General features: G+C 38.0%; 1 protein-coding gene, 1 long non-coding RNA gene and 1 pseudogene across 21 annotated transcripts in view; 2 read left to right on the top strand and 1 right to left on the bottom strand.

The window, feature by feature from the left end:
• The window catches only part of ADGB (androglobin), a 158,559-nt gene extending 139,519 nt beyond the window's left edge, over nucleotides 1-19,040 (top strand). For 8 of the 12 annotated variants that reach the window (XR_014845051.1, XR_014845039.1, XR_014845027.1 and 5 more), the window contains 6 exons: nucleotides 354-523; nucleotides 6,558-6,731; nucleotides 7,464-7,566; nucleotides 14,463-14,553; nucleotides 15,545-15,728; nucleotides 18,338-19,040. Coding sequence is in view for 6 of the 12 variants with exons in the window: in XM_021072116.2 (XP_020927775.1) it covers nucleotides 354-523; nucleotides 6,558-6,731; nucleotides 7,464-7,566; nucleotides 14,463-14,553; nucleotides 15,545-15,728; nucleotides 18,338-18,523 (908 nt within the window). In the remaining 6 variants the exon portion in view is untranslated. Of the gene's footprint in view, nucleotides 1-353; nucleotides 524-6,557; nucleotides 6,732-7,463; nucleotides 7,567-9,035; nucleotides 9,246-14,462; nucleotides 14,554-15,544; nucleotides 15,729-18,337 lie in introns of all 12 variants that reach the window. The other 4 variants (XM_085024320.1, XM_085024312.1, XR_014845045.1 and 1 more) reach the window with 2 other exon arrangements.
• LOC102160169 (uncharacterized) overlaps nucleotides 1-23,171 on the bottom strand; it is a 426,691-nt gene that overhangs the window by 48,449 nt on the left and 355,071 nt on the right. The gene's annotated exons all lie outside the window — the stretch shown is intronic.
• On the top strand, nucleotides 2,143-4,585 carry LOC102160909 (calcium-independent phospholipase A2-gamma pseudogene; annotated as a pseudogene).

Below are 23,171 nucleotides of genomic sequence, written 5' to 3'. Positions count from 1 at the left end.
ACAAGAGATACCAATCAAGGCAGTTAGACAAGAGAATGAACTGAGAGCATCCAGATCAGAAACAAATTACATAGTAGTGACCACTGCATAACCTTATGACTAAACCAACACCCCCTGGTTTATGTACTTCAATGATGAGTTTATGTGTGTGAATTATTTCTCAGTTGTAAGAAAGGGAGTTACACACACCTTTATAAAAAGTCTATATGTTTGTTTGCTTGTTTAAAAAAAAGAAAAAAAAAATCCGAATGCCTTAGACTAACCGTTTTTCTTTGACTTCTTTCCCTTTTTTCCTGCATGACACACTTATATTGCCATAGCATGACTCATTGGTTTCCTTTTTTTTTTCCTAGCACATGGAGAGAAACATGAGGAATTAATTACCTTGGGAAGCCCTGATTCCCACACTATTAGTGAGGGACAAAAATCTTCAGGGACTTCTAAAACAAGGAAAGGCAAAGAAAAGTCTTCTGAGAAAGAAAAGCTAGCCAAAGAAAAACAAGCACCTCGCTTTGAGCCTCAGGTGGGTCTGATGCTTTTTATTATTGGAATCACTTAATAAATTTAGGCTCATTGGCTCCTTATTTGCCCATCTCTTTTGAGGGGGAAAAAAAAAAACAACAACAAAAAAAAAACAACAAAAAAACCTGTGCCCTCTTTTCAGCAATCTTCTAGATACTTTAAGGACATGCCTTGGATACCTTATGCAAGCAGTCTTCCTTCACTTCCTATCAAAAAGCATTAATTGGAGTTCCCATCATGGCTCAGCAGTGGCCAGCCTGACTGGTTCAAGGACTCAGGTTCAATCCCTGGCCTTGCTCAGTGATTTGGGGATCCAGTGTTGCCATGAGCTGCGGTGTAGGTCACAGACTTGGCTTGGATCAGGTATGGCTGTGGCTGTGACGTAGGCCAGCAGCTGCAGTTCTGATTCGACCCCTAGCCTGGGAACTTCCATGGGCCGTGGGTACAGCCCTAAACAAAAAACAAAAAACAAAACAAACAAAATGCATTAATTGAGCTTTTAATGTGTAAGACACTGTTTGGGGGACTTGGGTTTCTACTACTAATACTACACAGTCCATATCTTCAAAAACTCACAGTCTAATGGAGGAGACTGAAGGTAAAGAGAGTTGTAATGTAGATAGGGTTTGTACAGTGGTAGAAAGGGTAGGAACCCATTACAGCCTCTGCCTAGAGGAGAACTGAACTGAGTCAATGAACAAAGACACATTGAGGCCAAATCCAACACAGTCTGGTTTTGTGAATCAGTAAGTATAAGACAGGAGGCTGGAAGGGCAAGTGAGAGTGAGATGGAGGGGAGCCTTTAAACCTGGTCAAAAGGCTGGAACTCCAGGGTCCTGAAATACAGATTTGTTTTTTCAGGGCGAATTAAGTATTTCCAATGATTAGGGGTAAGGAAGAGTATGTGGGTGGTGAATCTGAAGCATGAAAGCACAATCCAAAAGACACCCAAATTCGAGTTATTTAAAATGCTGAACTCAAAACATTAGCTGTAAGGACAAAGTCTTCCTGTCATTTGTGATCACAGCTTAGGCTACACAGGGCTGGAAGGTGGGAGAGAGGGGCTTTTAAAAGTGTAGTGAAATGATCAGATTTACATTTCAAGTACCTTGATGACTTTTAAGGGTATGAAATTAAGAGGGAAAAGACGAGAGATGAGAAAACCACCAGAAAGCCTTCAATAGTCCAAAGAGTACAAGCTATAGCAGATACAGGCCAAAGAAAGGAAGAAGAGGAAAGAATCAGCTAGGAAATAAACTGGGTATGTAATTATTAATCCAAAGTGGATGGTAAGCAACAAGAAAGAACAAAGGCTATCTGCCACCTTGATTAACTAAATAGACTGTTGGTAGCACGAGTAAAATAGACACTAAAGAAAAATTAACAAATTAGGAAATTATGACTCAGTTTTCTCATACTCAATTAATGGGGGGAAAAAAGCCATCCACCTGCATTTCCAAGATTTAATTTCTTAGCTATGTTAGAATATATACCTTTGGAAACATTGAGAAGTAAATAAGCTTAGCTCAACTTCCACTGGTGGCAGAAGGAATCTGAGGAGCTGGTGCTGGGCTGCTGCTCTTCTGCTTGTGCTGAAAGCTCAGCTGATGCAGGCCAGCTCCAGTCCAATGTCAATGCTAGGAAAAAGTGAGTTGCCACTGCTACGGAGGCTGTTTCAGCCTACATCCCATAATGCAAAAGGCATTTTGGGGGAGTAGAGAATCAAGCAATTGCATATGCTATGCTCACATAAACATTACCAGGGGACAAGCCACATCAATCTACAAAGAGGATTTTGTATATTCAAAATAAAGTGTAAATAGACCAAAAGTGAAGCATGTACTTGAAGTAGCACTGTTACTCTCCAAGCAACCCTTCCTTTACGTATTGAAATTTGGAAACTTAGCACTTCTGCTCCCAAGGGACTTAGAAAAGTAAGCATTCACATGTCACCCTTGAACTTTGTTTCAAATGTTATTTTTGGCAATCAGCATGAAATGATTTATTTTTTAAGCTCAATTTAAGCCCAGTTCTCAAATACTAAGAAGAGTATCAGATAGTGACTGATTAAACCAGAAAAATGTTCAACACACTATCCAATCTCTGAAAAAACATAGGGTTAAGTCAGCAGAAAAGAGAACTCATAGTATAATGATGAAGAAATAATAAAGACTTTCTCATTACATGAATAATTTAACTACAAAATTTGGAAAATCACTCTACTTTTTATCAAATCCTATTCATTCATACCACAAAGTAAGGAAAAACTTACTTACGTAAAAAAGGAAAATAAATATTTTCAGGACAAATTGGAAATTGAATATAGAGACATTGAAGAAGAGAAGAGGTGATTCTCTGGATGCTGGTGTCCTGACTGATAAGAAGCCAGGCCTAGAATCTTCTTCATATGCTGTGGACAAGCCTGCAGGTCCCAGGGAGTCACCTGAGGCTTTTCTAGTTTCTACCAAAGTACCGCTAACTCTCTCATCCCACCAAAGGTGTACAAGCTTTAGAAGGTGGTTGAATTGGTGGACTTGTTCCCAAATTAAGGTGTGATTCAGTCCAAAGAAGAGGAAGAGGCAGTTAAAACTGAGCAGACTATTAGCAAAGACTAAAATAGAGAGAAGAAAAAGCGTTTATCTCTTCAACAAGAAAAGATGGCCAGGTGAGTTACTGATGACAGAACCTGGGCATCCGTTCAGGCATTAAGAACAACTGACCCAAAGTTCTGCATTAAGGGTGGAAGAACTGACTTTTCATCTTCAAAATTTTCCTGAGGGAAAAGGAGCGGCTGCCAAGAGTAGAGTTATTCTGTATTTATTGTGACTGAGACAATTGAAGGATGGCATTCTTCCGGCTGCAGTTAGAGATATTTTTGCTTTCATTTGGCTATGTGAATCCAGTGAAAGGAAGAGGAATTCCAATTCGCACAACTGATGATGGAAGAACAAGGAGTGTGGTTGCTCTTCAGCTATTGTGGAAATCAGCTGAACTCACTCAGAGCCCAGTTTATTAGCACTTTGACTGCATCCGTGGAGGAAGCAGAGGTACCAGATTAGCTTTCATGTTGAGCGTCTTCCATGTGTCCCCCGGGGTGAAGGTGAGGAACTTTATCAAAAATCAGGATGAGATGTGTTTTCACAAAATATTGTTGGAACAAATGAGTCAGGCAGTCAAACTTGGGGAAATACTCTTAAGGATAGAATGAGATATACACTGATGATTGAAACAGCCAGAAACCCCGGAAGCCCTAAGGTAGCTGCAGTAAGTGCCATGATACACAGAGGGGTAGCACTAACAGCTTTTGTGTTCAGAAAGTACGGTCATTTTCTGGGACTCAGCTCTTACTAGTTGGAAGGCCATCAGTATAAGATGTGGCAGGCCGTTAGAGCCACATCTGCTGCTCCAGGCTACTTTGCAGAGTGTGTATTTGGAAAAGGATCTTCATCAAGGTGGAGGTTTGCTTCTTAAAAACCCCTCAGCAGTAGCAATGCATAAGTGTAAATGTCTTTGGCTAGACATCCCCTTAGAGTGCCCAGTATCCCATAGGAGAAACACCATGACATATACAAGCCGGAAAACCAGTATCTCATGTCATCAACACTGCTACAGACACAGATGAAATCCATATAATACTTGATGACCTATTACCTCCTGACACCTACTTTAGTTCAGTCCTGCAATATGCAGAGACGTACCTCTAGATGAAAGCTGAAACAAAAATCTGGATACGATGCAGTTAAAAGGGTTGAAGTACATAGAAATAAAGGAAAAAAATGAAAATACTTATAAAAATATTGTCAAGAAAAAACAATTCTACAGAAAATGAACCACTGGATAAAACCAGAAACTGACATGGATGAAGACCTTTTCAAAATTATGAAGAATATGTGCATATTTTCAAAAATGAAAGCCTGTTCAGAGGATCCAGCAATTTTAGTAAGGAACTGGGAGATTCAGTATGAGCTAACTTTGGAATACTCATGAATTCTTGGGAATCTTGGCTAAGACAAAGTTTGGACCACCTTGTGAAGCACAACGAATCTGTTTGGTTATAGAATTCATATGGGAATTGGGTTTTTATGACATAAATAGGAAACTAAGCTTTAGGATTCTTAGTACTGTGTTAGTTGGCTTTAGTAGCTATAGGCATTATATTATTTGATGTTTAAAATGTATTCACATATGTGCCAAACAGGAAACTGAAAACTATCATATTATCCTTTGTCTTTTTTATTTAGTCACCATAATCATGTTGAATTTATTGGATCACTGATTTTATTTCATATGGAAAAGTTAATTTCTTCGTAAATTTACAGTACTTATGTCCTCACCAGCTGCATTCTACCATCCAAATATTTCTAGTGTAATACCATCTAAACAAATGCAGAAGTATGGAATGTTCTCTGTCAGATTACAATTATGTCTGAAATATAAAAGAACCGAAAAACGCTTTTTACTCCAAATGTGTTCTTTCAACATTGTTTGGTTGAGAAACATAGGTGAAGCTCCATTCAACCACTTTTTTTCCTCTTGAAACTTCAAGATCGTGCTGTGGGTTAACTTTTCTAGATGTAGCTCCAGTTAATCATTTACTGTTATAAAATCAATTATTTGATTAATAATTAAGCTTAGTTCAATAAATAAATCCTTGTAAGACATGCGGCCCCTCCATTAGCCCTTCGTAGTCTTCCCTGCCCTAATCAAAACTGGATCCCAGAGAAGGTTCTGATAAACTCATTTTTCAAGCAATATAAACGATGGGAAAAGCTTATGTACTGTGTTTTAAAAGGAAGCCATAAAAGAACTTCCAATTTTGAGATTTATATTTTCATTAGAATATTAAGGGAATATCATAGAAAGCTAAGTCTTCTTTTTGGTCACATTGAATCCAAACTGCAGGTGAAAATTTTATTCAGTGCCCACCCCCCCCAATTCCAGTCCTGTGTAGATGAACAATTGACATTGTCTCAATCTTATATAAAGTGCCAGTAACCACATCAGACTCAAGCCCCTCCCTACCAGATTGCTACCAATGGCTTCACTTGCCTAGACATTTTCGAAGCCTACGTCAGTCTGCTCCCAGCCTCAGGTCTATGAACGTGATCCTACAGCAAAAGGTTGACTGTCACAATAATAATATGTCAAGTGTATCCAGACTTGGAAATGATCAACTATTCCTGCCCTCATTATGAGTGAGCCTAAGTATAATTTAGAATTATTTTTATTTACAGTTTTTAGGTGAAATTTGCATAGCATGAAATGCAGCCATCTTGAATGTACAAATCAGTGTTTTGACAAGTGCGTTCACCATGAAACCCACTGCTCAGTTAAGGTATAGATTATAGACCATTTGCATAAGCTTAGAAATCCCCTTAAGCCTCCTTGCAATGAATTCTGTCATCCCCGTACCTCACCCTCAAGCAGGTTTTGCCTCTTCATACAAATGAATCATATAAGAAGTATTCTTTTATGGTCTTTTTTTTTTAGGGCCACACTGGCAGCATATAGAGGTTCCCAGAATAGGGGGCCAATCGGAGCTGTAGCCGCCGGCCTACACCAAAGCCACAGCAAGGCCAGATCCTTAACCCACTGAGCGAGGCCAGGGATCAAACCCATGTCCTCGTGGATGTTAGTCAGGTTCATGAACTGCTGAGCCGCAACGGGAACTCCCAGAAGTATTCTTTTACGCTCAACTTCTTTATTTCAGTATAGTGTCTACCTGTAGAATTCAACCACACTGTCATGTGCATTTGTTGTTTATTACTTTTTAAAGTTATGTAGTATTTGATGTATGAACATATTACAACTGTTTATCCATTCATCAGTTGACAGGTATTTAGATGGTTTCCCTCTTTTTGGCTAATACGAATGAGGCTATAATAAATGGTCTTTTCCAAGCCTTTTTGTGAATATGTTTTCATTTCTTTTGGGTAAAATGCTTGATAGTGTATCAAATTTATGGATCATAGTGTAAAATCTAGACACTTTTGAAAGGAAGAAAGCATCTGACCCAAAGGTTTTTATTTTGTCAGATGTCCATTGCTCACTCTCAAGAAGACCCAAATAAGCCCTTCTGGATTTTGAGGTTGGTCACTGAACACAATGAAGCAGAATTTTTTGAAGTGAAAAAAGATACCGAACGAGCAGATGAAATCCGAGCCATGAAGCAAGCCTGGGAGATGACGGAGCCAGGAAGATCGATCAAGGTCACCTGAGTTTGAAAAGTTATCCTTTTACTTTGCATTCCCAGGTGTGGTCTGAAAGAAGAGCCATGTTGGTGAGATCACATGGTCTTTCCTTTAGGAAATATCTAGAATTTTGTCAGACATCAACTAACTAGATATTACGACCACATTTGGACACCTTGTGAAATGTTAGTCTTTGGGTACCCCGATGACTTGCAAAAGCAAAGCACATAACGGTGCCCCTTATGACCCAAACTGTAGTCGCCTCGTCCTTTGCCGTCATCAGGGATTAACACTGTCCGTCCTTAACACTCCCAACGAAGAGAGCATAAAAAAATGCTTATTACGTGCTTTCATGTACTTTGAACAGCCTGAATAGATTAAAAAGTATGTGCTGCCTTTTTGGAATACACCTGATCCCTATTTTAATATAAGAAGCAGTGCCACGGGGAAAAGTTGTTATTTATGTGTGTTTCATGTCACTCGCTCAGGGTTACTGAGGCAGTTGACAAAGGTTCAGGAGACCTGGATCTAAAACCATATGCCCAGTGTATGCGTTTTAGGATTGCTTCTTCCTTAGTTCTCAAAATCACTGTCAAAGTCATGGATGGTTGAGAATTTGAGTTTTCCTTTGATAATTCATAAGAGCTGGCCTGGTTCAGACTGCTGTATTCATTCACATCGTCCTGTGTCTTTTGAGTACTATTGAGATGGTGTTGCCTGTACCGTGTGTTTACAGTGTCTGTCTTTTAGGCTTCCCAGGCTCGTCTCCATTATCTCAGCCGGTTCATTAAGAAAACGCCTGACACCGAGGGTGTGCTTATGTCTGAGAGCCAAACCAAAGCAGGGGAAGAAGGTCAGTGGACCCTGCCCTGGCTGCCCCAGACGTGGAGCTGTTACTTGCACCTCTTAAAAGCTAGTCAAGAAGTCAGGCTTGGTCAAAAGAAAATTTTCAGAATCTATGTTCTTAAAGGAGTGTTAAAAATAAGTCATGATCCTGTAAGAAAATAGACCCTGAAGCATTTTCTTTTCACCAAGCAGGTTTTTACTTTTTCCCCCCAGGGAAAAAGTATATGATTTTCCCCATTTAAGAAAAGATGAAGTCAGAATAAGGGTGCAGCCTCATTAGAAGGTACGTGAACTTGAAGGCAGCTGTTACAACTGTCAATCTGGTACCTTTCTAATCACAATAGTGGTAAATAATAGCAATAAGAATCACAGTAATGAATCTAATTGCTTTTATCGAGCTATCTGCCTTAGGCCTGAAACTGTGAAATACTAATAATTTCATCTTATACTGATACATCAACTCACTGATATATAACATTGTTTCCAACTTACCAATAAGGATATAGGTTCTGAGTAAAATTCACAAGCTACCCAGAGACAGAGCTCGCCGTCTTCTCACAGACCCTTGGCTGCCGCCGTCTATCATCACCCTGAGCTGTCCAGGGAGGCTGAAGACATTCACATCTCAAATCATGCTTTTCCACTTTTACATCTTCAGGAGTGTGACTTGATAATCATTGTAAAAGTAATGCCCCTTAGCTTTCACACCAAGACTATAAACAACAGATATCTCCCAATCCTGTTATTCTAGGATGCTCAAAGTGCTTTATGTTTATTATGTCACTCTGACTCACAGTAGGTATAACATAAACATTACTATCCTCATTTTACAGATTTAGAGACAAAGCTCAGAGGCTCGCCTTATCCTTCCTAAATCATACATCCGAAAAGTGACAAAGTTGAGATTAATACCAAATAGGCAGGGCGTGGATGGAAAATTACTTATAGGAATTTACTTAGGTAGCAAAGGTCAGGAAAGGGAAATTTGATTGACTATCAAGGGCAGCAGAAGAGGAGCTTAACTGGGTATCAAGATAGGGGGATTCTCAATAAACTAGTTTAGCAGGATTTTTTGCTAAAACTGGGATTCATGACAAGTCAGGGATGAGGCCTGATGGGAAACAGAGCTGAGAGAAGACTGACCTTATCATACTACATACATGCAACAAAGGCACAAATCTTAAGCATATGGCATTATGTATTTTCACATATGTGTATCCTCAAGAGCCACCATTCAGATCAAGATATAAAATACTTAATACATCCCAATAGTCCTCCTCATTCCCCTTCCCAGCCTTTTTCTTCCTTAAAGTAACTATTAGTCTGATCTGACCTCTATCACCATGAATTAATTTTTCCTGTTCTTGAACTTAACATATCTGGAATCATACAGTATGTATTCTATATGTCTCGCTCCTTTTGTATGTGACTTCATAGAATGCAAGTTTTTTCAGTAACGCCTATATCATATTGTAGTAGAGACATCATCAATGAAAGAGTCAGACACAAAGAGTCCCCTGAGTTTAGATAGCAGAGAGACCCTGTCATCAGGGAGCATGCTATGGAAGAAGTGGCAAATGAGCAAGGGCCTGAAGGATCTGACAAAATCGACAAGCAGTGAAAGTGGAGGGTCATCCCCTGCAGGGAAGGAGGAGCGCGAGCAGAGCACGCGGAAGGAAAATATCAGTAAGTGCTGCTCTTATTGCTCAGATAACCACATCTTTTGAAGTAAAAATTCTAGAAGAGCTATCAAGTGAAGCATATGTGATGGCTAGGGTTAAACATAGAAAAATATGTATATACAAATACAGAGTCTTCATTTTGATTGTCACAATTGATCATCTGCTCAAGGACCTGGTTACTACATATTTAACCTCAAGATAAAAGTGGGCAAAAAAAATTTTTTTTAATAATTTTTAAGTAGCAGTTATATTTTTGTATAATTTCCTGTCTATGAGTAATAAAATTGCAGTGATCACATATACTGTTGTCACTAAACACAGATCTCCTGTTTTATCTGTAGTATGTTACATCTTTTATAATAAATTTTAAGTATTTGGTTTCTAAAATGTCCAAAGACAGAAATTTTCAGTGGTGCACAAGCCATACCAATTGGTTCATTTCTGTATGATATGGATTTGTGTTTATTGACTAAAATGAACCTAAATCCTCGATGGAGAGTGTTAGAAAAAAATTATCTTCCCACATACCTGACTTCCTTGAGGAACAGTTTTCCCTAAGCAACTCATGAACCTTCTGTTGCCGATGGGCTAAGTATGTCATCTGATTGATGTGTTTGGAAAGAATAAATTGGACTGCCCACAGGAACCCTAAGTCTCCTGCTCATCCCTGAGTTGAACAAGAATAGCTGTGACAAAGGGGTGCTGAAAGGTTTGGTTAGTTCTAGGGTTCTCACATCAAGCTATACATACCTCACATCAAGTCATATACATATACACCTATTTCAAAAGAATGGTCTTTTTCTTTCTCTGCTTGTTCGAAACTCAGATAGGAAAGATATTTTGGAAGAAAGCATCCTCAGAAATGCCAATAATGGTTCTGTTCTCAAAATTCCTAAACCAGTCTGAGAATTTTTTAATTGAAACTTGATTATGGCTAAACCATACTTTTGAGTGATTTTTCAGAGTGAAGAAGAAAATTCCAAATTTCAAAGGGCTCTTTACTATAATAACAAAAGATTCTGATACTTTTGAGCCTCTATAAGGGGTTAATATCTAAAATACTAAATAGCTCATACAACTCAATATCAAAAAAACCAGCAGCCCAACTAAAAATGGGCACAAGACCTGAACAGGCATTTTTTCAAAGAAGACATTGGGATGTCCAACAGCCAAATGAAAAGATGCTCAACATGCTAATCATCATGGATGTGCAAATCAAACCCACAATGAGATATCATCTCACACTTGTCTGAATAGTCATCACCACAAAGGCCACAAAGAACAAATGCTAGTGAGGATGTGGAGAAAAAGGAACCCTTGTGACTGTTGATGGGAATGTAAATTGGTGCAGCCACTGTGGAAAACAGTCTGCAGACTCCTCAAAAAACTAAAAATAGAGCACTATATGATCCAGCAATTCCACTCCTGGGTATACATCTGAAGAAAACAAAAACACTATTTCACGAAGATGCAAGCACCCCAGCATGCTCATGTTCATAGCAATATTTATTTACAATAGCCAAAATATAGAAGCAACCTAAGAGTCCATCAGTAGATGAATGGATGATGAAATTATATATATATATACACATATATAGCATAATATATATTATATGACATATGGATATATATACTACTCAGCCATAAAAAGAATGACATTTTGCCTTTTGCAGCAATGTGGGTGGACCTGGAGGTATTGTGCTTAATGAAATAAGTCAGATAGAGAAGGAAAAATTTCAGCCTCATTCATAATAGCCAAAAGGGGGGAATACAATATACATATACCCATCAACAGATGAATGGATAAATAGTTGTAATATGTTCATACATCAAATACTTAACATTAAAAAGTAATAAACTACTAATGCAGTGTGGATGAATTCCACAGACAGACGTTATACTGAAATATAGATGCTGAGCACAAAGAATACTTCGTGTATGATTCACTTGTATGAAATTTCAGAACAGGCAAAAGTTGCTTGAGGGTGAGGTATGAGGATGACAGAATTCATTGCAAAGAGGTTTAAGGGAATTTCTAAGCTTATGCAAATGGTCTATAATCTATACCTTATTGAGATGCAGTCTGGGCTAAGACGGAACATTCAGGAAACAGGAAAGGTAAGAGTGAGCAAGGACGGCAGACTTAGAGGCCAAAGTAGTCTGTCCTCAACTGCAGTGACAATGCCAGATCCTCACCCTGCTGAGCCACAAGGGAAATCCTTTATGTATTTTTTAAAAATGAAAAATTAATTTGATGTTACTTTTTTAATGTTTTTAACGTTTTACATTAGATTGTATTTCTGAATGAATATCCCTTTTAACAAGTTGTTATAAATTAAAAAATTAGCAATATTCCTGGAGACTTCTACAAGCACATGGGAAAAGTCAGATTAAATAGTCAGTGGGGTGGGGATGGGGGCAGGGGTGGGATTATTTGCATAGCAGAGTGAAGACCTGACATCTCCTCTCCCCCAAAAGCAATGATAACCTGGAAAAAAACTGATCAAGAAACATTTAAAAACTCTGAAGGCATACAAGCTAAATGAAAAATAGTTATTAAAAATAAAAAAGACAAAAGCAAATGAACTAGTTTCTTATTGCTTCTGTAACAAATAACCACAAATTTAGAGACTAATAACTAAGTAACAGTAACTTAGTGACTAATAACACAAACTTTTGGAAGTTCTAGAGGGCAGAAATCCTAAAATTAAGCTTCTGGCAGGGCGGCATCTCTCCTGGAGTCTCTTGGGGACAATCTGTTTCCATGTCTAGCTTCAAGGGCCATCCCCCTTAAATGAAGAGGCTTGATGCCTCTTCCTCATATTCAAATCAAGCAGAATAGTAGCTGCAAATCTCTCTGTCTCTCTGTCTCTCTTTCTATCCCTCCCTCTCTGTTTTCTCCATGACCATCACCTCATCTACTTCTTGGATTCTCACTCTTTCACTTGCCTTTCTTTTTCCCTTAAAAGCGTTCTTGTGATTGCATTGAACCCTGCTGAATAATGTAAGATTATCTGCTCTCAAGATCCTTACCTTAGTTGCATCTGCAAAATCCTTATGAGGAACATATTCATACTTTTCAGCGATTAGGACATGGATATCTTTGGAAGTCTGTTGGTCTGTCTACCACTGTTAGCCTACCAGCCTACTGCAGGGATGTATCATATTTTAATATGGGATTCTCTCATCAACCCCAAGGTCTGTAGCATGGTAGCTAGGAGAATCAGCAGCTTTGTTGCCAAGGCTAAAAGGGATTTATCTGATTTGAGGCGCCATGGAAAAGTTCTACACTCATGGATATTGTTGCAAGTATAGTGAACATGGTGGCAAGTAGTTGGAATAGCCAACATTATAGCAGCTTGAGATTGTGATACTGGTCAGGAAGAATAAAAAATCAGCCAAAAATTAAATAAAGAGATTGGGATAATAAAAGAGACATAGTGATTTCCACTTTCAACAAGGCAGGTTGTCCACTTTAACCACTTGCAGTCAACATTTTAATGGAGGTTCTAGCCAGTTCAGTCAAGAAAAAGAAATAAAACACATCCATATCAGAAAGGAATAAGTAAAACTGTAAAACAGAAAGGAAGAAGTAAAATCAATGTGCTATATTGAAAATCCTAAGAAATCATAGAAAAAGAACCAAGAATATCATCTAGAACTAATATGAGTTTGGTGAGATCACATGATAGATTAATATAAAAATTGCTTTCATTTCTACATATTATCCATGAAGAGTCAAAAACTGAAATTAAGACAGTTTCATTCACAATAGTATCAATAACAAATGTATGGACATAAATTTAACAAAAGTGAAAGACCTGTATACTGAATATTATAAAACATCTTTTAAGGAAATTCTGTAAGATCTAAATAAAGAGTAAGCAATGAGATCCTGATATGTACCACAGGGAACTATATCTAGTCACTTGTGATGGAACATGATGGAGGATTGTGTGAGAAAAAGAATGTATACACACACACATACGTATATATAAACACACATATATACATATATGTATGTATATATATGTAAAACTGGGTCACTTGGCTGTACATCAGAAATGGACAGAACATTGTAAATCAACACATCAGAAATTGACAGAACATTGTAAATCAACTATAATAGAAAAAAAAATCTTAAAAAAGAGAAAAGAAAGAAAGAAGAGGCAGTCAGGAAGTTTCCTTGTGGGGCAGCAGGTTAAAGATCTGATAGTGATGCAGCTGGTTGCACAACTCTGTAAATTTACTAAAGAGTATTGAATTATATTTTAAAATTGATAAATCTTATGGTATGTAAATTATACATCTCATTTTTTGAAAAGAGAGATTAAATGATCTGGAAAGTCTGAATGGTTAATAGCTTAGTCTCTAAAATTTTTTTCTTAAATCAATTCCTGTGGATTCATATGAATCTGTGGGGTAAAAAACTACTATTACTTTGATTATCAGTGTTTGCTTGTTATATGTTGCCTATTCTCCTGGACTAAAAGTTTCTTGAAAAGTCAGATACTGTGTCTCAAAACATTTTTATATCCCACCCCCCATAGTGTTTAACATAGCTTTCACAGATAGACCAAGTTCTTTAAATATTGGATAATTTAACTGTTTATAAAGACATTTTGCAACAAAGTGTGACCTTTTTTTAATCTCTGCTTTCATTTACTATAATTAGAGTAATTTTCTTACTATTCTTATAGCGCATATTCATTTTTTCTATATTTAATTTATCTTTTTCATTTATCCGTAAGTATAGTTGGAATTGCCATTGTGGCACAGTCGAAACAAATCTGACTAGTGTCCATGAGGACCCGGGTTCAATCTCTGGTCTGGCTCAGTGGGTTAAGCATCTGGTGTTGCTGTGAGCTATGGTGAAGGTTGCAGATGCGGCTTAGAGCTGGCATTGCTTGGCTGTGGTGTAGGCCAACAGCTACAGCTCCGATTCGACCCCTAGCCTGGGAGGGAACCTTCGTATGCGCGAGTGCAGCCCTAAAAACACCAAAAAAAAACAAACCAAAACAAAAACCTAAGTATAGTAACACCAGCTGGAGGATAAATGTGAAATATAATTATATTTCAGTGAAGTCATTAAATCACATTAAAATCATATTAAGTAAGGCAAGTCCAAAGTATTTAAATTTAAATGAGATACACAATCCTTTAGTTAATCATTGTTGATGCTTTTTTGAAAGCCTGGGACTTTTTTTTTTTTTTTAAACAGGGCCTCGTTCACGATCGCCAACAATTTTGGAAATGTCTCCACAACTTATTCGGAAAAAACTACAATGTGTAGACTTAAGTCAGTATATACAGTAAGTTTCATAAACATGATTAATGCCAACATCTGAGTTCCTAGAATTTTGGGTAGATTGTCAATAGGCAGTTGCTAAACAACTGAAAATTTAAAATTAAATAATATATTTTCAGTGTATTTAGATTTTTACAAGTACATGACTTGCATCTCAAATTTAGTAAATATTTTATGAGTTAATTATAAAAGCATTTAAATGTTTTCTGATAAGATTAAATTTGTTGCCTGGTTAAGGTGAGTTGAACTATGGAAAACTCCCATCATACCTGCTGCCGTTATTTAATCGAACTTTCTTTTCTTTTTTTTTTTTTTTTTTGTCTTTTTGTCTTTTGTCTTTTGTTGTTGTTGTTGCTATTTCTTGGGCCGCTCCCGCGGCGTATGGAGGTTCCCAGGCTAGGGGTTGAATCGAAGCTGTAGCCACCGGCCTACGCCAGAGCCACAGCAACACAGGATCCGAGCCGCGTCTGCAACCTACACCACAGCTCATGGCAACGCCGGATCGTTAACCCACTGAGCAAGGCCAGGGACCGAACCCGCAACCTCATGGTTCCTAGTCGGATTCGTTAACCACTGTGCCACGACGGGAACTCCTAATCGAACTTTCTTAAGAACTAAACAGTAGCACCAATAGAGAGAGTTAACCTAAGAATATTTTTAAGTTTGGAAACATTTTGAAACCTATTTAGCTTCATAAATTCAAAAAAAAAACTAAGAAATATTCTCACAGTTTCAGACACCAATTCCACAAACATCTCTTCACATAGCACATCTAATTTTGCTGATATTTTTCTAAAATAATTTCCTAAAATATTAGTGACTTAATAAATGGAGCATAGTCCACATAAAAATAATGGTTTATGATTTCTGGTCCTAATATTTGATTTGATTTGAACCACCACCCTGTTGATATGATTTTTAATTGTTTGAGTGCTAAAGTTCATTCCTGAATTTTCAAATAATTTATGTATCCCTTTTGATGTTTTTAAATCAAGGAAAACAGATACTGATATTCTGCTGCAAACGGATGAACTGAATCAGCAGCAGGCAATGCAAAAGGCAGAGGAGGTTCATCAGTTTCGACAATATAGGTCCAGAATCCTCAGCATTCGAGACATTGACCAAGAAGAAAGGTTGAAAATAAAGGATAAAGTTTTGGAGATGTATGGGGAAATGCAGGTGAGTTCCAAAGTGCATATACTTCCATCGCAGCCGACAAATTCTTTTGTAATATTAAAAAGATACTAGCACAGGATACTATATCCAATCTGCTGAGATACACCATGATGGAAAATAATATAAAAGAGAGAATGTATATATATGTATATATATGTATGAGTGAGTCACTTTGCTGTACAGCAGAAATTGGGATGACACTGTAAATCAACTATTCTTTAATAATTTTTTTTAAAAGATACCGTAGAATGATAGAAAGGTAGAAAGAAGTCTTGAAAACATTCAGTTCCCAAGTTCTCAGAAAATTGGCAAATTGATTATACACATCTAATTTACTCACCCCCTAAAATCCTTCTGAAATACAGTATTGGAAATCTATCCACAAAATGGGAAGAATGGGAATGAAGACCACAGCAAAATATTCGTCAAGTTGGAAAGTAGTTGGAGGAAGATGGAATTAACAGACTTGAGGCCGCTGACTCCTAAACTGGCAGTAGAAAAACTCTTAAGAATCAACCCATTTTGCTCCACAGACTCCCCCACAGGCTCAGAAATTGGTGGCTGGTAGCATCAGCCTTGTTAAGAAGTGAAAGTGATGGGAGTTCCCATCCTGGCGCAGCAAAAAAAGTGAAGGTGAAGTGAGAGGGAGAAAAAGGCTTTGGGTTTGGTTAGTTTAAAGCTACTTTGGAAGCAGTTAGAGTCTCAGGTTACCACCTTGACTTTTTGTAGCCAGATGACTGTCACTCCCCTATCCCAGCAGAAGGCTCAAGGTGCTTTGTTTACACATAATCCAAAGGCAGCTCGGGGGCGGGGGGGGGGTGAGAGATCAAGCTTAATCATAAAGAGAAGTATCGTTATACTAGAAATGGGGAAGTTTGCTAAGTGTTACATGGATGACTTTCACTATGGAGGGTGAAGGTTTTTTTTTTTTTTTTTTCCTCTCTTTCTCTGCAGCAAACACATACATACTCGCAAAGACTCCCTCTAGGGAGGAAATAGATGCTAAGATGCAAACATAATAATAAATACATTGTATAATGTGATAGAAAGGGACTAGTATTGAGAAAAAAATAAAACAGAATCAGAACATGATGTTTCAGAAGAGATGGCTGGTGCAAAGGCCCTAAGCAAAGAGCATAGTGGATGTTTTAGCGGAAGAACAGCAGGGAGGCCAGAGCCGTTGGTGTGGAGTGAGCAGGGTAGATGAGTGGAAGAGAGGTCAGTGAGGACGCGGGGAGAGGCTGGTGGAGAAGATAATCATGCAGGACTGAGCAGGCCGCTGCAAAGACTTTAGCTTTTATTCTGAGGGAAATATGGAAGCACGACAGGGTTCTAACGAGCAGAGGAGGAGCATGATTTGACTTAGGCGTGAAAAGGTCTGCTCTGGATATTGTGTGAAGAACAGATTAGTATCAAAGAAGAGAGATCTGTGAGAAGACTACTGCAGTAAGCATGTAAGAGGTAACAGTGCTTCCTACCAAGGCCATGGTGCAAAGCAGCTGAACTCTGGATGTGTTTTGAAAATAGCATCAACCAGATTTCCAGATGGATTGTTGGTATCTTATGAGAGAAAGAAAGGAGTAAAGAAATACCATACTTTTGGGGGGGCTTAAAACAGTAGAAAGGACCACATGCTATCATACCTGATGGTTGGAAGGATACATAACATTTCAGTTTGGAACCATTTTTTTTGGCTATGTCTATTCTATGAAAACAAGACTATTAGATAGTCATGTGGAAATGCTGAGAAAAAGATATGTGATTTTGGAATGTGGGCAAGAGATCTGGCTGGAGATTTTTAAAGAATGGGGGACCCAATCAGTGTATAAATAGAATGTAAAGCCTTAGGGTCAGAGAAGCTCTAACCCAAGGGGAGAGGCCTCAGATCTGCTTCATGGCCGCCTCCACATAAGAGACGAAGGAGAAAGGGAGAAATCAGCCGAAGTGACTGACAGGGAGCAGATAGCAACGTAGAAGAACAATTAAGCGGATGTGGCGTCCAGGAAACCAGGTGGCCTCCGGAAGGAGAGGGTGTGCTTAAGTAAGACTAGGAATGAGAAATGATCTTGGCTTTAGATAACATATGTCTTTGGTGTCCTTGATGACTACGCTTTTTCTGAAATGGTGAGACTGGAAACCACATTGTTAGCAAAGATAAGCATTCCATTAGGTGATATTATTTAGAAGTTCTTCAAGTACAAATCAGATACAGTTTGTCGAGGCTAGAATACGTGTGGCGAACTACTCATTTATGGCGTGAGAGACACCACCCAGCTGCCTATTTTATATCGATGATCTCTGAGCCCATTTAAAGCAGATAACTGCTTTGCCAAAATCTCTGCTTATTTCTTCCTTCACCTTTCTCTTTCTTTTTCTTCTACTGATGCTTTTATTTGGCATTCTGTAAAATCTCACATGCCCTTTGCTGTTATCTCATGTTTTACGCAAACATAAACATTTGAGACCACAGCCTCGTTTTCATCTTTATTCAGTCATTTGCCACATGCATCCAATGGCATGAGGAAAGGCTAGAGAGAATGCAGTTTTTTTCTGGAATCAAAATAAGGCTCTCTCTGTGGCGCTTATTTGTTTGGACTTCTGTTTTGCCACAGGACTCCTTAGATGAAGCCCGGCAAAAGATCTTCAATATCCGGGAGGAGTACAGAAACAAGTTGCTGGAAGCGGAGCGCTTAAGGTTGGAGGATCTGGCTGCAGAGGAAGCCGCCAGACGTGTGGAGCCAGAAAAGAAGGGCCCAGCTCCTAACTCAAAGAAAAAAAATAAAGGAAAGAAGCAGTAACCTGGAGAGGCCCCATACTTCTTTTTCTCTGAGGAAGAAGAAAAACTTATTTTTAATTATCTATGACTTTGCCTTTGATAAAAAAAAATTGTATTAGGTCAATTGAAAATAGATGTTTTCTCACCTTAGACATAGTTTCTGAGTTTTAATGTTAATGAATTAGTTTTTCCCAGGAAGCTATTATTTGAGTTAAAATTTTTCTAATGTCCATAAAGGTAGCCTAAAATTATTCAGAATGGAACAAAATGTATGTGTCTCACTCCGAATTGCTTCTCTTTTAGTTAGTATTAGAACAGGACCATAAGGGGTCAAACAGGACTGCCTTTGAAAAGTTTAACAGCGAGAAAAATAGCTATTGTTCATTTGTCCCTAAAGACTTTAAAATGTTTTTAAAATTGCTTCAAAATCGTTAAACAGATAGTTAACAGTCTGCATCAGTATAGATTCAAGCATGAAAAAGTATGCTCAAAATAAAAAAATAATTTTTTTAAAAAATTAAATAAAAATATGCTTCAGACTTGTGCTCTTTCTTTCTTTCTTTTTTTAAGGAGAACACCAGCAAATGCCCCTCACTGGGCAAGAACTTTTGTGGGTCAAGCACACACACAAAGTGTTAGAAGTGCAAATCCTAACAGTGAGTCAGGGGACAAGCCAGGCCTAAAGAAAATGGTCACCTTTGTTACGTGTTCCAGCACTGTATTTGTCATAACACAGAACATATTCGTGTATGCTAGTTAAAAAAAAAAAAAAATGCAGTGAGCGTCTTAACTGGGACACACAGTAGGAAATTGACTTTCCCCAAACCACACTTTCATGACTTTCTCAGATGAAAATTCCCATAGCATTTCTGAACCAGTCAAAGCTGTTTCACTTGGATTTTGGTTTTTTCATTAATTTTAAACCTTTATTATTAAAATTTTAACTCTTTATACATGTGTATTTGTAATTTTAATTAAATATGGAAACACATGCATTGCTTCTCTATTACTCTTTGCCTGCACTTTCCTTCACTACCAGTCCCCCCCCCCCAGAAATAATTCATGGTAACAACCTATATGGATGTTTCCATTTTTCACTCATCTCATATAATTATACATCATTTTATTTTATATCATGGCTTGTTTTACAAATTGACATTTTATCATGCAGATCTCACTGTATCTTGATTTTTCTCATCAAACAATACGAAATCTCTTCTAGTCAAAAGTATTATTTTTAATTACTATGTAATATTCCATGGCACAATGTACCATAATTTATTCAACTAATTCTCTATTGAGGAACACTTTGGTTTTAAATTTTTACCATACTGTCTACTTGAAAATTTGTGTGCGGGTTTGTATCAGGATATTCAAGTACATGGAGTTCCTGCTGTGGGAGAGCAAGTTAAGGATCTGGTGCTCTCTCTTTGGTGGCAAGGGTTTGATCCCTGGCCTGGATCACAGCTGCAGCTCTAATTCAATCCCTGGCCTAGGAACTTCTATATGCTGCAGTGAGGCCAAAAAAAAAAAAAAAAAAAAGGAAGGACATTCAAGTACAGTTAATCTTCAAACAACACAAATTTGAATGTGCAGGTATAAAAACATTTATTACACAGATATTTATCATTAAATATATTGGAAAAAAATTTTGGAGATATGCAACAATTTGAAAAAATAACTCACAGGTGAACTGCATAGCCTAGAAACATTTTTAAAAATTAAGCAAAAGGTATGTCATGAATGCATAAAACATATGTGGATACTAGTGTATCTTATCATTTACTACCATGAAATGTACACAAATGTATTATAAAAAGTTAAAATGTGTCAAAATAAATACAGATCATACATGGTGCCATTTGTAGTCAAGAGAAATGTAAACAAAGATGTGGTGTTCAAGTTATCTGCAGTCTATAATAATTTTGTAGCCACTTCCTGTTACTTTTGCAGCCAGCTCGAATGTTGTGCGTACCCTCTTAAAATGTCATGGGAGGCTAAGCATCTCCATGTAAGCAGTAATCTCTTCATCAAATGGCATATCAGTAAAAAGTGATCTCTAGTGATTGAGAATTTTTCATGGTAGTTAGTGCAATACTATAAAACTTGAATAACACCAGGGGACCCATATGATACTGAAAGTGATCCCCCCCAAAAAAACAGAGAAAAGTCATGACATTTCAAAAAAAAAGTTGAATTGCTTGATAGGTCTCATAGATTGAGGTCTGTATCTGTGGTTGCCCACCATTTCAAGATAAATGAATCTGGCATTAAAAAAAAAGAAAAAAGAAAACGAAAGGAAATTTATGAAGCAATCATTGCAGCTATGCCAGCAGGTGCAAAAACTTTCTGTTTTTTGAGAAATATCTTTTTATCTTGTACTCAAAATGCAGCTTGTGTATGGGTGCAGGATTGCTATAAGAAAGGTATCCTTATACACACTAAAATGATTTGAGAAAAAGCAAAATCATTACATGACAACTTAAAGCAAAAGGAAGTTGAAGGATCTAAAGCTGGAGAATTTAATGCCAGCAGAAGATGGTTTGATAATTTTAGAAAGAGGTCTGGCTTAACAAATGTCAAGATAACAAGAGAAGCAATTTCTGCCGACCCAGAGGCAGCCAGCAGATGGGTTCCCAGAAGCCATTAAGAAAATGATGAGAAAGGATATCTGCCTGAACAGGTTTTTAATGTAGACAAAAGTTATCTTATTCTGGAGGGAAAAATGCCACACTGGACATTTATTAGTAAGGAAAAGAAGAAAGAACCAGGATTTGAAGCAGGAAGGAACAGGCTAAGTCTACTGTTTTGTTCCATGTGGTGGGGTTTATGATCAGGACTTCCTTCAACTATAAATCTGCTAACCCTAAGCCAATAAGGGAAAAGATAAACACCAGCTGTCAGTCTCTGGGTTGTACAGCAAGAAGGTCTGGACAATGAGACCCCTTTTCCTGGATTAGTTCCATTGATGCTGTGTCCCTGAAGTCAGAAGTACCTTGCCGGTAAGTGAGTGCCTTTTAAAGTTCTCTGGATATTGGACAATGTCCCCAGTCACCCAGAACCCCATGATTTCAACATTGAAGGAGTCTTAAGTTTTCTATCTGCCCCCAAACACAGTGCTCTAATTCAACCTCTAGATCAGGGCTAATAAGGACCTTTAAGAATCATTACACATGGGACTCTAGGCAAAGGATGGCCAGTGCTATGAAAGAAAACCCTGATAGAGGGAACATCATGACAGCCCGGAAGGATTACATTATTGAAGATGTATCATTGCCATAGGAAACAAACAAACAAACACCTAAAAACCACCAAGCTCAAAACAATTCCTACTGAGGAAAACTGCATCCAGATGTTGTGCATAACTTCACAGGATTTATGACAGAGCCAATTAGGGAAATCATGAACGAGATTGTGGATATGGCAAAAATGATGGGGGGTGAAGTGTTATAAAGATCTTGTAGGAATTCTAAAGCTACTAGACACTGCACCAGAGGAATTAACATAAGATGATCTGATGGAAGTGAGTGCTTCCAAACCAGTACTGGATGATGAGGAAGAAGACTTAGAAGAAGCAGTGCCAGAGAACAAATTGACACTAGACAAATCTGACAGAAGGGTTCCAATTATTCAAGACTCATTTTACAACCTGGTCCCTTCTATGATACGGGCACTGAAATGAAAACAAACAGTGTAAGAAGGATTGGACATGTATAGATACATTTTTAGAGAAATAAAAAAGCAAAAACAAACAAACAGAAACTACAACATATTTGCATAAAGTTACACCACACCGAGTGCACCTGCTCCCCCTTTCACCTCCTCCACCTCCTCCGCCTCTCCCACCTGAGAAAGCAAGACCAACCCTCCTCTTTCTCCTCCTCCTCAGCCTACACCTTGTGAAGGGCATGAGGATGAAGACCTTTATGATGAGCCGCTTCCACGAAATGAATAGTAAATCATCACAGTGCCTTACCGTTGATAAGCTTATCTGCTGTGAACATGTGCGTTCGTGTGACAATCTATTACCTATATGGCAAGAACTGAATAAGACTTTTTTGTCATCATCATCATCATTGTTTAAATATTCATTCAGCTGGAGTTCCCGTCATGGTGCAGAGGAAACGAATCCAACTAGGACCCATGAGGTTACAGGATTCGATTCCTGGCCTTGCTCAGTGGGTTAAGGATCCGGCATTGCTGTAGCTGTGGTATAGGTCGCAGACGCGGCTCGGATCTGACATTGCTGTGGCTGTGACATAGACCAGTGGTTACAGTTCGGACTAGACCCCTAGCCTGGGAACCTCCGTATGCCCAGGGTGCAGCCCTAAAAAAATAATAATAATAATTCATCCTGCAGATCCTCCTGAATGTTCTATATGGAAGTAGATCACCTATGCTTACACAGACACAAGGTGAGTGATATTTAATATAAAATTAATATGTGTTAGTTTTCTTAATGTTTTCAAACTTTGCTCTTAAAGAAATATATTGCCATACAGTATGCCTTGCATGCAATTGAAGAAATTGCATATCAGCCTATCATCACAGGTAAATGGCATCTTAAAAAATGTAACATTATTTCCAATACTGTATTATGGATATGACTGTTATATTGGATACCATAAAATTTTTATGACAATTCACTCCCTAGTATATAGGCTAGGTTA

This window comes from Sus scrofa, chromosome 1 (assembly GCF_054392235.1).
Source record: "Sus scrofa isolate SSC_HxYL_T2T_F1_AM1 chromosome 1, Sscrofa_HxYL_maternal_Yorkshire_Landrace_v2.0, whole genome shotgun sequence".
Classification (NCBI taxonomy): Eukaryota; Metazoa; Chordata; class Mammalia; order Artiodactyla; family Suidae; genus Sus; species Sus scrofa.
The sequence above is the reverse complement of the archived record's forward strand: the minus strand, read 5'-3'. Positions and strand labels throughout refer to the sequence as shown.